Genomic DNA, 15,303 nt, shown 5'->3' with positions numbered 1-15,303 from the left:
CCCGCGTGGGGCCTGCCGAGTCGTGCAGTTGATGGGATGTCCACGTTCCGAGTGCTATTTGGAGATGGGGCCCTGGCGTCCTTAACGTGATCGTCACAACAGCCTGCAGGGAGGGGAGAGGCCTGGAGCTTCCCTCGGGGCTGTGCCTTGTGGCTCCTCCTTAGGGGGCATTTTCGGTCAAAAATAAAAGGGTGAACCCCTGTACTGGCAAGGCCTTCGCCAGTCTGGAGTGGTGCTTTTCTTTACTGGGACAAGAGTGTTGTGCTGCTTGAAAACTGCTCTCCTAAGCTAGGCATCTCCTCATGCCTGCCACCTCTTCTTCCGGCTGCCATGGACCCTTTACCCTGAACTCGGGAAAGGGCGGGGCCGAAATGTTATACAAGGACCTTTAAGGCCAAGGGAAATCAGTTTAATTTTATAATATATCATTTGGTTGTCTCAGCTCGTCTCCCAGGCATTTACACAATTCACAGGGCCCACCCTGTGTGACTTGCAGACAGCCGGGTGAGGGCTCAGCACAGGGCGGAGGTTGGCTCTTTCGGTCTCGGTGGCTTTCTCCATCAGATGAACCCTCACAAAGCGAGACATTTTGGAAAGACAGCCCCTGGTCATGCATGATTGCTTTTTGGAAGGCATGGTCCCCCAAACCCCAGGTTTGGCACAAACAGAGCTGCCACCAGAGCAGAGCCCTGCACCTTGGTGGGCGACCTGGGCCCAGAGCTGCAGAGGCCGCAGGAGTCAGCTCAGCTTTCTCCCTGCCTGCCCCAAAGCACTTAACTTTCTGACAGACTCTGGAGTGAAGAGGCGCGCATGAAGGTCTCGGCTGGGCTGCACCCCACGGTCCCCTCCCGCCTGCTCCGGCCTCGGCCGCATCGCCACGCAGGACAGGCCAGCTTCCTGCAGCCCGCAGGAGGGCCCGGTCTCGGAGCTACCCTGCTTCTCTAAATGCCTGGCGCTTCCCTCAGATGAACAGGGTACAAACGTGTCCCAAATCTAAACCCCTGTCCCTTGTTCCACTGTGGGGTGAGACTTGGGGGTGCTGCCAGAGGGAAGCGGGGGCCGCTTCCCTGGAAGACAGAAGCCCTTCCCCACTGGAGTGCTTGCAGCTGCCGGGTTCCACCTGGCTTTCCCTGTCCTCAGTAAGGATCCAGTCTCGCCTCCAACACGCACCTTCTGACAGACGGGACTGAAGGTCCTCCCCTAAGGCCGCCACAGGTACTCAAATCCACCAACAGGTTGAGCTGCCCAGACCCTGTTCCCTGCAGTCGGAGCTGTCAGATGTCGTCTTCGACGGTGCCACTGTGCTCACTGAGGAGGTACCACTTGAGCCTGTCGGGCAGAGGTAGGGCCTTGACCTTCGCGTCCACAGGCCACGGCTGAAGGTAGAGCCGGATGTAAACGCGACACAGGTGCTTGAGGGGTGGAGGGTAGCTCTCCAGCTGCCTCAAGGAGAAGTGAAGGGCCTGGATCTTGTCTGCCAGGCTGCCCACGGGATGGATATCGAAGTTTTCAGGCAGCTGGAGTTTGTGGGAATTAGTCACCATGAGATCCAGGACGGTCTCAGCTTTGCGGAGCAGGTCCACGTGACTCTCGTCCTCCGCGCAGCCTGGGTGGGAGCAGAGCCTCTCGAAGATGATGTGGAAGCCGGACCAGCAGGACGCGCCGTGGAGGGAACAGTTATAGGCGGCCCCGGACTCCAGCAGGAAGCGCAGGAGGGGGAAGTGCAGCTTAAAGCTCTTGAGGCAGATGTGCGTGAGGGACTCGTGGGCCGGGCACTCGCTGGGGTCTGCGCCGTGAGCCAGCAGCAGCTGCGTCACTTGGAAGCAGAAGCGGTTGATCAACTGGGCCTCCTCTTTGTCACCCCCCACCGTCTCGCCCAGCAGAAAGATGATACAGGTAAACACGGTGTCCCCGTCTTTGGTGGTAGCCTTGACGTCCGCCCCTAGGAGAGCCAGGAGGGAGAAGAGACGGTGGGAGGAGGCCTTAAACCCCGGCAAAGCAACGCTTCGTGTTCCAGGGGGCAGCGGGGAAGGACAAGGCTCACCTCCTCCCAGCAAGAGCCGGATGTTCTCGGTGTTGTGGATCTGGACCCCGTCACTGCTGGCCAAAGCATGGAGCAGAGCAGTCTTTCCTAGGGAGGGAGAGTGAGTCGGGGGGAGTGGGAGGCCGGGAAGCCGAAGTCAGGCCAACGCCAGAGGTGGAAGGGAAATACAGACCCTTGGGATCAGAAAACGAACTTCAAAAGTGACTGACCTCTCTCAGCGAGGGCTGAGGGTGACAGATCTCTTTTTTTTTGAATTTTATTTTCTATTTTTTGAACTTACTTATTTTTTATGTAGCAGGTTCCCACTAGCTATCTGTTTTACACATGGTAGTGTAGACACGTCAGTCCCCATCTCCCAGTACATCCCACCACCAGCCCCCTGCCACTTTCCCCCCTTGGTGTCCATACGTTTGTTCTCTACATCTGTGTCTCTATGTCTGCCTGGAGGATGACAGGTTTCTGGCCATTCTCTCTCCACTCACACAAAAATGGGAACAGAAGGGCCAGGGAAAGTAGGACTTTTCTAGACCCTGAGATGCTACCTGAGACCCAGGCTGGGTCTCTCCCGACTGGGAGCCCCGTCCCTCAGAAGCTGAGCGCACAGGTACCCCATTTCCTCCTACAGATGCCCTCACGGGGCCAACGATGCACTGCCTCTCAAGCCTCGGCGAGTCAGCAAAACGCACCAGCGTGCGCCCGGCCGTGCTGTGCCATCAGAGGGGCTGCCTCCAGCCTGCCTGCCAAGCCATCGCCCTGGGTTACCCTGGGTAACCTCACAAGGCAATTCGGCCCAGGCCCACCCTGCTTCTCTACAGGAGGCACCCACCATGCTTGTCGGCCGCGTTGACATCTGCTCCAAGGTCCAGGAGGCGCTGCAGGCAGGGCAGGCGCTCCGGCTCCTCGCTGGCCAGGTCCAAGGGGCTGCTCTCGTGGATCTGAGTCGGGAAAGCACAGCCGCGTCGGCCCGGGGGCCTGTGAGCTGCTCAGGGCCCCGACCACATCCCCCCTTCAGAGCAGGCCCGACCTGGCTCTTACCCGGTCCCTGCGGTTAATGTCGGCCCCGTGGCGCACCAGCAGCTCCACCATGTCAGGCTGGTTTCGCAGGACGGCGATGTGCAGGGCCGTGTAGTAGGTGACCGGGTCTGAGGGCACAGACACAGCTTTCATCAGTCCTGCCGGTCGGCACGTTCTCGCAGGGTCCCAGGACCAGCCTGGCAGCGCAGCCCCGGTGCTCCGACCTGAGGGCTCCAGCGCCACGAGGGGTCAGGACACAGCTGACTTCGTCGGACAGCGCATGGAGTCAGGCCTAGGTTGGGGTCCTGGGGGTGTTCTAATTAATGGACATGGTACTTAAGCTGGGTTTTAGTTCCTTCTGTAAAATGGGACCTAAACAGGGCTGCTGGGAGGAATATGCCCAGAACGACAGCTCCTCAAGTCTTGCAATAAAAGCCAGATTCTCAAAGCTGGGTCTCCCAGTGGCTGACTTCAGAGTGCCTCCCCCACCTCTCCCAGCTCCTTGACCCTCCAGGAGCCCGGAAGCCTCTGAGCCTGTCCTCAGAGGGGGAGGGGAGACACGCATGGCCACGTCCTGTGTCAGCACAAAACCCCCCAGTCGGCCACAAGTCAGCCCTGCATGTCTCCTGGCCGACTCTGCCTGCCCTCCCAGGGTGAAAGCGAAGAGGGAAGGAAAACGGCTCCATCACCATCCCCCGGCACGCAGGCTAGAAGCCAACACCGTCCTGCTGTCATTTATGCCCAGTGTGTCTTATCTGCTTTCCCCGCTCCCTGTGGCAGGAACAAGAATGCGAGGTGGCTCAGAACGAGTGGCAGAAAATTACATTCCCTGAGCTCTGGGCACAGCGCCAGCAGCCACATTTTCCCATTGACGGAAACAGGGATTTAGCAGGGAGCCGGGGGAACGTTTGCTAAAGCAATCACATGGTAGAAGCAGTGACAAACTCGCTCTTGATGAGAGGTGGTTAAGGGCCATTTGAAAGCCCGCAGGGGGATGGGAGGCCACCCAATGTGGGTTTCCTTAGTCATCCCCCGTGACATAAATGAGGGAAGACTCTCCCAAGAGAACAGTAAAAGCAGAGCCTGAAGGCTTGGCCGCCCACCCAAAGCAGGGCCACACTTAAGCCACCTACCCAGCCCGGCCCCTCTGGGCTCCAGCTGACCTTCGAAGTTGAGGTTGGCCCCATTCCGCAGGAGAACGTCAGCTGCACGCGTCAGCCCCAGCTCGGCCATCTTCAGCAGGGCGTTGCTCACGCCTTCCTGGTAAAATGGAGAGTGGGCTTTTCTCTCCAGCAGCTCGGTGAGAGCAAGGATCCGGCTCTCCTCGCTGGCGACATAACTGGGCCTGGGGCAGGAGAGAGGCAGACCAACTGAGGGTGCGGACAGCAGTGGGACCAGCTGGCTGGGTACCCCGTGGGCGGGTGGCCTTTAGTCTCCTGCTGTCACACACAGGCAGGGCCCTGGCTCCGTGGGGCTGAAAGTCTCTTCAGAAGAGGTCAGTGGTAGAGAGGGCCAAGCTGGATCTGCTCACTGGAGCAGACTCCTCGGGTTTGCTGAGAAAGGCCTGGGGCCGTCTTCAGCCTCCCTCCAAGCGGCCCAGAGAATCTAGCCCCTGGCCTGGGTACAAAGGCTCATACACCTGGGCTGTTGGCACTGAAGGGAACTCTTGCGGCCAAGGTCAGACACTGACACCCCCCCCACCGCAGACTGACTGTCCCTGAGCTGCAGAGGATGCCAGACCAGCCCAGGCAGCCCCACAGCCAGGGCAGTCAGCAGACCTCCTCCCTCGCTCACACCCAGAGACGTTTGGTGTTCCGAAGGCTGACTGCAAAGTCCCAACCCACCTACCTCCCTCGCCAATTCCAACTGATCCCCCAAACGCACACCTGATGCCCCTTTCCTCTGCTCTTTTCTCCGTTCCACCTAATACACTATTTACTTAAGTTTACTTATGACTGTCGGTCTCTCTCCTCTGGAACACAAGCATCATGAAGGCTGGGGGTTTAGCTCACTGACGTATCCCTGAACGATGCGCCTTCTAACACCGTTGCCACCGGTTCACGGATAGACCCGCGCCAGTGCAAACTCGGCTATGGAAAGCGCATTTCGCACTGCTCACAGATTCCACCCTGCTCCTCTGCAACTCCAGGTGGAGGGTGGACGGCACAGGACAGGCAGGGCGCAGGGTGGGGCCCTGAGGCGGAGGCCCTACCGACACCCCACCCTCCGGCCCTGCCTGCTCTAGCTGGGAGCCCTCACCACCGCCGTCTCAGTCTTATCTGTCGGGTGGGGTCACCGCCCGCCCCGCCCCGCCATGTTTGTAGTGACAATGAAAGGGATGCAGCTCCAGGTCGGAGGCGGGAAGGGAGCGAGTTACCCGTCCAGGGGCTCCTGCCGCTCGGGGTCCTGGATCCCCAAGGAGCCCAGAATCGCATCCACTAGTGGCTGGTACTCGAAGATAATCCTCCGGAAGCCGTGCAGGAACGGCATTGCGGCGGCCGCACCTTCCGCCGAGGCCGAGACGCCGACTGGGCACGTTCCGGGGGCCGCGGTCTCGGCCAGGTTTGCCCACTGCTGGTCCAGTCCCCTCGCCGGCCCACTGCACCGCCCAACCAGCTGCTCCGCGCCGGAAGTAACTCTGGCACTTCCGGCCCGCTCCGGCCCGGGAAAGAGAGCGGGGGACGACAGCGCCCTCTGCGGGCTGGGAGGACCGAGGCGCGACTGGGCGCGCCAGCTGGGGGTGTCTGGGGGACGGCCCTGGGGGACCGGAGGGCGCGGACCTGCAGCCCAGCCGGATCCCAGCCCTTGGAAGGCCCGTCCCTTCCCTGCCCGGCCCGGCTCCGCCCTGCGATCCCGCCCGCGGCCGCTGGGCGCCGTCCGAGCTCCGCCCATTGAGCGATCACACCGGCTTGACCCCTGTCCAACTCCCTCCGGCGGTGGAGGTGACTCGAACCCCCGGCGCCTGCGAGCCGCCCTGGACTCGGGTAGGACCACGGCTGGGCCTGGCTCTCGCCTCGCCCCACGCTGACTGGACCACACCCAACCCGACGGGCGATGGGGATGATTCCTGAGTCTCTGTCCCCTGGAGCTCCCGGCCCCGCAGGCTGCCGGCTCCTTCCACTTTCTGCCTTGATGGACTCAATGAACTTTAATTTCTTCATCTGTATAATGGGGATAATCAAACGCACGCAAGAACCTGGATCAAGAGCTCTGTCACTGTCGGTGGAAGTGGAGTCTAGCAGGAAGGAGCCCAAGCCTGGGGCCACTTTTCTGGGGTGTAGGCATCCGGTCCTGGGCCTCGCATTTGAACCTCCACAACCTTGAGGCCCACAGTGGAGCCCTGATGTCTTCGTGATTCTGGAAAGTCCGTTATGAAGAGGTGCGCCAGTCCCAGCTGTGCCCGTGGCAGCCCTGGTCTCCCATCTACCCCCACCTCCACCACATGGGCGTGGGAGCTCTCCCGCCTGGCACCTGTCAGAGGCAAGCGTTGTTGAGCGAAGTAGCAAATGTTTAGAGAAGAATTTAAAGACAACCCCGTGTGTCTATGATTCAATGTAAAAAGATAGATAGAATAAGGCTCCCCTGCCAAGAGCAAAAACAGTCTTAGCAAGAAAACCCAGTCCAAGGTATTCCAGTCCAGCTATGGGGACCCAGCAGTGTGGAGTACACAGCAGGGGCTGGATAATTGCTCACTGTTATTATTGTTCAGTTTACAAGGTTGTTGTGCATATCAAGTGATGAGCTATTAAAATCCCCATCAGGCCTCAGAAGTCCTCATTTTGCCTGCCCCTCTGTTGCCTAAAGGAGCAAGAAAGAGGGGTGGGGTTTAAGCCCTGTTAGGACAGGCCAGCTTAGGGTTGCCAGAAGGGGCTCCAGACCATAGGGTCCCTGGTTCCCAGCACACATCTGCCTTGGTTCTCACTCCAGGAAGAAGTATCTTCTCCTTAAGTGAAATTGGGACATTTTTTGGCTCACACAGCAATGGAGATTTCCAGCTTGTCTGGTAAAATCAGAAGATCGGGCACCTGGGCCCAAATTCCTATCTGGCAACGAGGCGCCTCTGGCTGGGGGTTTGCTCTGAAGTGCCTCAGTCTCCCCAGGCGTTACCCCGGGGGTTTGGGAAAGCCTGCCCCTGTCTGAAGGATCCACACCCCACCCCTCAATTGATACCCAGGCCCTGAATGGTGCAGCAGCCCCCAGGTTTCACAGCCCTATTTGATCCCGGGTCACTTGCTCCATGGCGCAGGTGAGAGCCCTGAGGGGCCTGGAGAAGGCTAGAGCACGTGGAGGTAACTGGAGGAGGCCCACCTAGAATGGGGTCCAGGGCAGACCTGGGAGTGGTGAGCACAGCCTGGTCTGAGGCCAGCTTCTGCCCCGGCTTCATAAGGCCGTGGTGACAAAGCACCACAAACTGGGTGGCTTCAAACAGCAGAAATGTATTGTCTCCCAGTTCTGGGGGCCAGAAATCTGACGTCAAAGTGTAGGTAGGGCCATGCTCCCTCTGAAGACACTAGGGAAGGTTCTGGAAGCCCCGGGCATGGCTTGGCTTGTGGCAGCATCACCCCAATCTCTGCCTACCTTTGTCTTCACATGGCCTTCTTCCCTGTGTCTGTCTCTCTGTCCAAATCTCCCTGTCCTTTCTAAATGGCACCAGTCACTGGATTTACGGCCCACCCTAATCCAATATGAATTCATTTTAACGTGATTACCTTTGCAAAAACCTTATTTCCAAATAGGATCACTGTCATAGTTTCCACAGGGTTAGGACTTGAAAATATCTCTTTGGAGGACACAATTAAAGCTGCTCCAATGGATGACCCCAGGCATGGCCCTTCTGGTCTCTGGGCCTCAGTTTCCCCACCTGTAACCTGAAGGCCCTTCAGCTCTGACAGTGTTGGAGCCAATGAAGAGGTCCTTGATGTCACCAATGGGCTCTACCACCAAGAAAACTGTAACTGTCTTGTGATTAGGATAGTGACAATCATGAGTTTACTTTTTTTTTTTTTTTTTTGGCTGCGTTGGGTCTTCGTTGCCGCGCGCGGGCTTTCTCTAGTTGCAGTGAGTGGGGCCTACTTTTCGTTGCGGTGCACGGGCTTCTCATTGCGGTGGCTTCTCTTGTTGCGGAGCACGGGCTATAGGCGCGTGGGCTTCAGTAGTTGCAGCACATGGGCTCAGTAGTTGTGGCGCACGGGCTTAGTTGCTCCGCGGCATGAGGGATCTTCCCAGACCAGGGATCAAAACTGTGCCCCCTGCATTGGCAGGCGGATTCTTAACTACTGCGCCACCAGGGAAGTCCCAACCACAAGTTAACTTTCATTTACTGAGCCCTTTTGATGTGCCAGGCACTGTGCTAATCACTTGACATACTAATCTTAATACACACCCCTTAAGTAGGTGATGTTATTACACCCGTTTTCAACAGGGAAACTGAGGCTCAGAGAGGTTTGGGTGCTTGCCCGATGTTGCACAGCTAGGTTGGGACTTTAACCCAAGTTTGGGGGGGCCCTTCCATATACCTGGCCTCAGGTGCCCTGCAGTTCCTCTGGTTCTGGGCCTGAGAGGGTCTTGATATGCTGGAGGGAGGAGCTGAGCCCTGCTCTGTCACAGTCCTTGGGCACCACACCATGGAGCAGGCCCTGTTGCCTGCCCGTCTCCCAGGCTCCTATCTTTAGAAAGCTCCGCGACCCATGACCTCCTTCCTATCAGCAAGGGCAACCCTGTTTCCTCCATCTGCCTCCTATTAAGGCTCTGTCGCTCAGAGCCTCTCATTTCAGCTCTGAACCTTCTCTTTTTTCCCTGCCACTGCCTCTCACTGCCGTCAGCCCAGCCGCTTCCTGATGCCCACCTCCAGGGTTCTTAGCAGGCTGGTGGAGGCTGGGGCCAAGCACCCAGTGCTCAGACCCTGGCAGCGTCTGTCCCTGCCTCCTTCTCCTGGGGGAGTTTGGGAGTCACTCTGACTATCCAATGCACAGAGGGGGATAACCTTCATATATAAAGAACTGTTAAAAATCAACAAGAAGGCAAAAACACTAAGAGAAAAATGGGCAAAGGAAATACACAGGCAAGTCCGAAAGGATGAAAAACTACTGTCAACAAACATAAGGAGAGAAGTTTGGCCTCTCTAGCCCAACACCAACAGTGATAATGGCTGACATATAAGACTCGCCATGTGCTTGACTCTTCCCTATAGCAGCTCAGCAAAGCAAGTTACAGAACAGCAGGTACTCTCTGATCCCATTTAGGAAAAAGTGGTGTGTGTGTGCGTGTGCGTGTGCGTGTGTGTGTGTGTGTGTGTATGCATTTGCTCGTGGGTGGGAGTAATTCTTGACGACCCTGTGCTGAGATATGAGTGATGGTTGTTTCTGGGTGCTGGGATCTGGAGAACTTTGATCTTCTTTGTGCTTCTCTTTGTCTTTTACCTTCTTACCAATGAATGTGTCTTACCTGAGACTAAATCAGCCAGAGGCAGGGGATCGGGCCCTGCACACTTTTACACCTGGGGTTGAAGGTAAGGCCATGAACACCAGGGCAAGGTCTGTCCGCAAAACCTTTCTCCTCCCAACTCCACCTAGTGACATCCTTCCCAGAACACAGGCCTTCCTGAAGCCCCCGCCCCTGGGCACCCCCCCCCCCACTGCCCTCCCCAGTCCTTGGGTACCGCGGGGCCCAGCCTGATCATATGAATGATACATTAATGGCAGCAGCAGCCTTTGGTGGAGTGAGCTCTGTGCCTTGTGAATCAGATTAGAAGCTCAGCACGGATGTCTCATCCACTCGTCACAACGCTCCAGGAAGGAAGTGACAGCAGCATTCCCGTGTCATAGTCTGGGAGATCGAGGCTCAGAGAGAGAACTGACCAGCTCCAGGGCAGCTGGCTAGCGAGGGGCCTCCGGGACTCGATCCCGAGCCTAGCCCTGAACGGCGCCCTGGACCCCGGCTCAGGACACCTGGCCCCTGCCCGGCCACGGTCCCCTGCACTCTCTCCTGCTCCCGTCCCTCACACACTCCTGATCACCGGTTCACACACTCACACAGATCCTCACACACAGGCGCCCTCACACACCCACATGTGCTTGTGACACCGCATTCACACTCACAAGACATTCTCACACGCAAACACTCACTTGCTCAGACACACAATCATACACACACACACACACACACACACACACACGCTCAGGGCAGGGGCTGCAGGAGGGGTGGTGTCACGGCCCTGGCCCAGCACCCCACCTTCCTGGTGCCCCCCATCCAGGAGGGGCAGCCGGCAGCAAGGTCTGTCCCTTATAAGGCCCTGGAGAGAGAAATTGGGTAAAAGTCCCCCCTTTTATTTCTCTCTCTCTTTTTTTTTTTGATTTGGCAGAGTTTCCATAAAGCGAGATATTTGGAAAACGCAGCAATCTGCCGCAAGGAATATGCTTCCCCCTGTCCTTGGTGGAGCCTCCAGCTTCAGGCCTGGCAGCGGGACGGCAGACGGGCGGGGCGGACTCCTCCCGCTTCCCTCCCTCTCCTTTCCCCTCCCCCACACCCGACCCCGCCCTGATCCCTGCCCCTCAAGACCCCAGGAGGCCTGGCCTGCTTGGCCCTGTTTGGCCACTGTCCCCATGCTGAAGGGCCTGGCCCTCTGTGGGCTCAGGGAGGAGCTGAGGGACCAGGGGACTGGGGGCAGGAGTGGGTGGTAGGGCCTCAGCTGGGCCAGGGAAAAACTTGCCTGTCCCCTCCCTCATTCCATTTGCTCTCCAGCACCCAGAAGCATTTTGGAGACCCCGACACCCAGGGACATCTCTGCTCCCAGTGGCCTGCCCTGCTCCTCCCCTGCCACCTGCACCCTCCAGGAAATCCGGCCCTGCTGGCCAGAGTCCCCTGCTCCAAAGGCAGCCTCCTCCCTGTCTTACCCCCCCACCCCATTCCATACCCAGACACTGCCAGGTGGTCCCGATGCTTGGCCAGCTGTGGGGCCTGTGAGAGCCAGTTATGGGCTGGGTCAGGCCCTGGTGAAGCCCCGGGTGGGCAGCCCAGAGCCTCAGAGGGGAAGGTGAGGGATCCTCCCTTTCTCTGCTATCCTTGTGTGCCCACATCAGAGGCCCCACCTGACCCCCAGCCTCTTCCAGATGAGGTGGGTCCTTAGGGATTCACCCAGGAGAACAGGGTGAGAAGGTGCTTACAGCCTGTCTTAGTCAGCTCGGGCCGCCATACAAAGTACTGTAGGTTAGGTGGCTTCAACAACAGATATTCATTTCTCACAGTTCTGGAGGCTGGGAAATTCAAGATCAAGATGCCAGCAAGGTAGGTTTCGTTCCAAAACCTCTCATCTGGGCTTGCAGGTGGCCACCATCTCCCCGTGCGCTCACATGACTGCATCCTGGTTTTATAAGGGCACTAATCCCATCACGGGTGCTCCACCCTCATGACCTCATCTAACCTGACTCCTTCCAGTGGGCCCACCTCCTAATACCATCACATTGGCGGTTAGGGCTTCAACATATGAATTTGCAGGTCGGGGAACGCAAACATTCAATTCACACAGAGGCCCTCAGGCCCCTCGCTTCAAGACAGGAGGGAGTCCGGGGCCTGGGCTTTGGCCTGGCCCTCTCTCAGCCTCACTGCCTCACTGGCACAAGAAGATGGTGGTTGCAAGGCTCACCTAGATCCCTTCCCACTCCAGAAGTCAGGGAGGGGTCCTACTGAGAGTGACCCTTAGCTTCACTTGGGGGAACCATCCCAGGTCTCTCCCTGGCACAGCCTCTCCACCTAAATGCTGATCAGCCTGCCTCTGCCTTTCCCGTCCCTGGCAAGCACGCATGTGTGATCTTGGCCCCAGTCTTGCCCTCTCTGACCTTTGGCCTATCTCACTGCCAGATGGGTTTGGAAGGGTGCCCAGGAGGTCTGAGCCTGCCCCATCTCTGGCTGGTCTGTGAGCCCAGAGTACTGATCCCAGACTCCCCATTTGACCCCCGCTGGCACCCACATGGCATCAGCCCCCAGCAGGCCGGCCCAGAGGCAGAGCTCGTGGGAGGGGACCACTGGGCCCCCTCCAGCCACTGCAGCTTGGCCCAGGCAGGCTCTGCCAAGGATAGGCTCGGGGGTAGGGGTGGGGGGGGGCAGGGCTCAGAGCCCTTGGGGATGGAGGGGGGCAGAGGTGGGCGCAGGACGGGTCCTTTGTGCTCCGGGGAAGCCCCCTATTCCACCCCCACCGGCCCTGCTTGGCAAAGCTGACGGCAGGAAGAATCCCGTAGGCCATCCGTCAGGGAGACAGAGTGGGCCCGTTCAAGGAGGGGAGCCGGGAAATTTGATCATTAAGAAACCCTCCTGGCTGTCTGGGGGAATTTAATTAAATTGCTGGAGAGGGCTGTGAGAGAGAGCCACATCTGGAACCAATATGTAGGCTTTGATTTTTGTTCCCTCCTCTCTCTCTCTCTCTCTCTCTCTCTCTCCCTCTCTCCCTCTCTCTCTCTCTCTCTCTCTCTCTCTCTCTCTCTCTCTCTTTCTCTCTCTCTCGTTCCCTCCTTCTCTCTTCCCATCTCACCACTGTAAAAGGGAACACAGGAGCGCCCTAGAGTACTAGTTCCTCTGGGACGCAATTCCTGGCAGACAGAGACCAAAGGCAGAGAGAGGGAAACCAAAGGCAGTGAAACCATGGTGGAGGCCCAGACAGAGGCGGGAGAAGAGCTGGCCGAACGCTGAGACAGAGGCAGGGACGGGAGAGCCAGGAAAGAAGAGGTGGGGTGGGTGGCCGGGCGGTGCCCTGGGATTTGGCCTCAGAGGTGTCAGCAGTGACAGGAGGTAAAGGTCTACTTCACAGACCAAGACAGTAAGTCCCAGAAAATCCCAGAAAACAACACGCCAGGCCAAGGGTCCCTCAGGTAGCCGGCATTTATCAAGCCCCTGCCCTGCTTGAAACACACCGTGGCCGAATCCTCCCGACGCCCCTGAGGTGTCGCTACAGATGAGAGGGAAGTGACTTGCCCAAGGTCACAGAGCACACGAGTGGCGGTGCTGTGGCTTGACCCCAGGCCTGTCTGGTACTGTCTAGATGTGCCGCCTGGTGGTAATTGCTTCACTGGGCAGCCAGTGCTGGGCCCAGGTCTAGGCTCTGGGGAGAAACAGTCTCTCCGGGCCAGAGTTGGCTAAGAGAGGAGGTGTAAACAGAGGCCTTGGGGTCTCTCTCTTGCCCCTGTGGAACAGGACCCTCCAGGCCCCAGGCTGCAGCCCGGAGCTGGGTCAGAGCGGGTGCTTATGGGCACGGGGACAGGTGGGCGGCTTCCCAGCCTTGAGCCCCGTGGCTGGGCCATCTGCCACTGGCCTAGTCCCCTTTAAGCCGGACTCCTGCACGTTAGCAATCCTGTCCCTGGTCTCCAAGCTTACCGCCCGCCCCCCCAGGTCCCAGAGTCGCCAGGCCCCAAAAGGCCCCCAAGGCTCCTGCCAGCCAGGGCTGTAGGGGAGGAACAGGGTCTCCACTCTGGGGTGACCACTTCTGGGCTAATTCCCTTCCTCCCCTAAAACCCAACACCTGCCCTGCAGCCTGTGCAGCCTGGGGGCCCTTCTCTTGTCCCTCTTGCCCCCGCATCGCCCCCACCCCACCGCCCAGGATGGCTGAAGTTTAGCCCCAAGTTCCGTATCCATCTTCACTCCTCCTCTGTAGGGCAGGAGCCAGCTCCAGCGTGGTCCCCAGCTTAACCCCAGGCCTAGCCCAGAGCAGGTAGAGGAAGGAGCATGGTGCCTATTTGTGGAATGGAGATCTCATGACCTTGGTACCTGCGGAGCAGTTGAAAAATGTAATTCAAGCTCTTGGCTTGGAGAGGAAAGTGAGACACAGCGGGGCCGAAAAGGATGCTTGGAACAGGTAAGGTTGGAGGCTCTGGGCATCCTTTGCACGTGCTGGGTCTCCTGCCTGGCTACCCCTAGACTCTGTCTCCTGTCACCTGCTAAATCCTGCTCAAGCCTGAAGAGTCAGTTTAATGGCCCTTCCTTAGGGAAGCCCTCCCTGACGCCCCTCCCCCAGCCCTCTCCCCCGTGGAGCCCGGATCTGCTTGCTTCTCTGTTGAGATTGGCTTATTGACTTCTCTGCAGGACTGGGCTGTCTGGGTCACCACTCTATCCCCAGTGCCCCAGCCGGCTCCCAGCACTGGAAGGCATTCAGTTAAAAAACGTGTTGATAGAGGTACTAAGCCCTGCGTTTGGGTGCACCAGCCTGTGAGCTGGGGTGGGCTGGGGGAGGGGGGACAGGCCAGATCCTGCCCTCAGGCTCTGCTCTAGGTTTGGGGGAGCAGTAATGGTGGTGGCAGTGGCCGCTGCTCTAAGTGGACGTGCTCTGCGGGCTGGACACCGGGCAGATGCTAGGGAGGCCCGGCAGCAGCTTCTTGCAGCCCCCAGGTGTGCATGTAATTCCTGTTATCCTTCCATTGAACAGGTAAGTAAATGAAGCCTTAGGGAAACTGGGGAGATGGGGGAGGTTGGAAAGTGACCAAGCTGGGACTGGAACTCGGTTCTGTCTGGGGCGGTCATGTCAGTTCTGTCAAAGGCATAACCACAGAGCCATATTTCCTCGTGGGGCAGGGAAAAAAGGACCCCGAGGGGCCAGCACTGAGCAGCAGAGGCAGCTGGGGTGGAGGCGGGACGGGAAAGCCGAGGACCGAGGACCAGAGGCCAAAGGGCTGTACTAAGATCTGGGTGATCAGGCGGGGTGAGGGGGCCATCCACCAGCCCCGCTAATCCGAAACAAACCAAGAGGGAGACTCGGCGTCCCACTTGGAGGCCCTGACAGGGTGATGATGTACAGAGTTTTAAATAAATGTATCTCATTAGGGACGCGTTGTCTGGCAAGAGAAAAATGATGCTCTTCCCCACCCCTGCCTCCCGTCCCTCACCCCATAAGAAAAAGAGAAAAAGGAAAAAAAAAAAAAAATCCAATGCTGTAGCTAAAAAGGAAATTGCATTAATACAGATTGTTTTATTTAAAAAACCTTGACCTCCACTTCAAAAAAAGTCATTAGACATTCTCCTTCTCAAAGGCCGCCGGAGCGATTACAGGGAGGCCTGTTCATTTCTCAATGACTTACTGTTCCTGGCTGCTTGGGGAAATGTGTGAGGAATGGGGAGTCATTTAAGGCTCCCTGCAGAAAGGTGTGTAAATCTTTGCATGTCTAAAGAAACTTTACCAGACCGCTAAGTCAGAGGAAAAGAAAACTGGAAGAGTCCCCCACCACCCCTCCTTTTTTTCCGTTTCTTCCCTTTGGAACTCTGATCTC

The 15,303-nt window shown here is 57.9% G+C and overlaps 1 protein-coding gene across 2 annotated transcripts; it reads right to left on the bottom strand.

Moving 5' to 3' along the window:
* Nucleotides 1-300: 300 nt before the first annotated feature.
* ASB6 (ankyrin repeat and SOCS box containing 6) lies at nt 301-5,685 on the bottom strand. 2 transcript variants are annotated; one of them, XM_007103763.4, is made up of 6 exons: nt 5,436-5,685; nt 4,222-4,403; nt 3,080-3,186; nt 2,871-2,979; nt 2,045-2,131; nt 301-1,942 (listed from the first exon to the last, which is right to left on the bottom strand). In XM_007103763.4, the coding sequence occupies exons 1-6, from the start codon at nt 5,546-5,548 to the stop codon at nt 1,275-1,277; spliced, it is 1,266 nt and encodes a 421-aa protein (XP_007103825.1). In that variant the 5' UTR covers nt 5,549-5,685; the 3' UTR covers nt 301-1,274. The 2 variants fall into 2 exon arrangements, with proteins under 2 accessions (XP_007103825.1, XP_007103824.1); XM_007103762.4 differs by having other exon boundaries at nt 4,192-4,403; nt 5,436-5,678.
* Nucleotides 5,686-15,303: the final 9,618 nt, after the last annotated feature.

This window comes from Physeter macrocephalus, unplaced genomic scaffold (genome assembly GCF_002837175.3).
Source record: "Physeter macrocephalus isolate SW-GA unplaced genomic scaffold, ASM283717v5 random_153, whole genome shotgun sequence".
Classification (NCBI taxonomy): Eukaryota; Metazoa; Chordata; class Mammalia; order Artiodactyla; family Physeteridae; genus Physeter; species Physeter macrocephalus.
The sequence above is the reverse complement of the archived record's forward strand: the minus strand, read 5'-3'. Positions and strand labels throughout refer to the sequence as shown.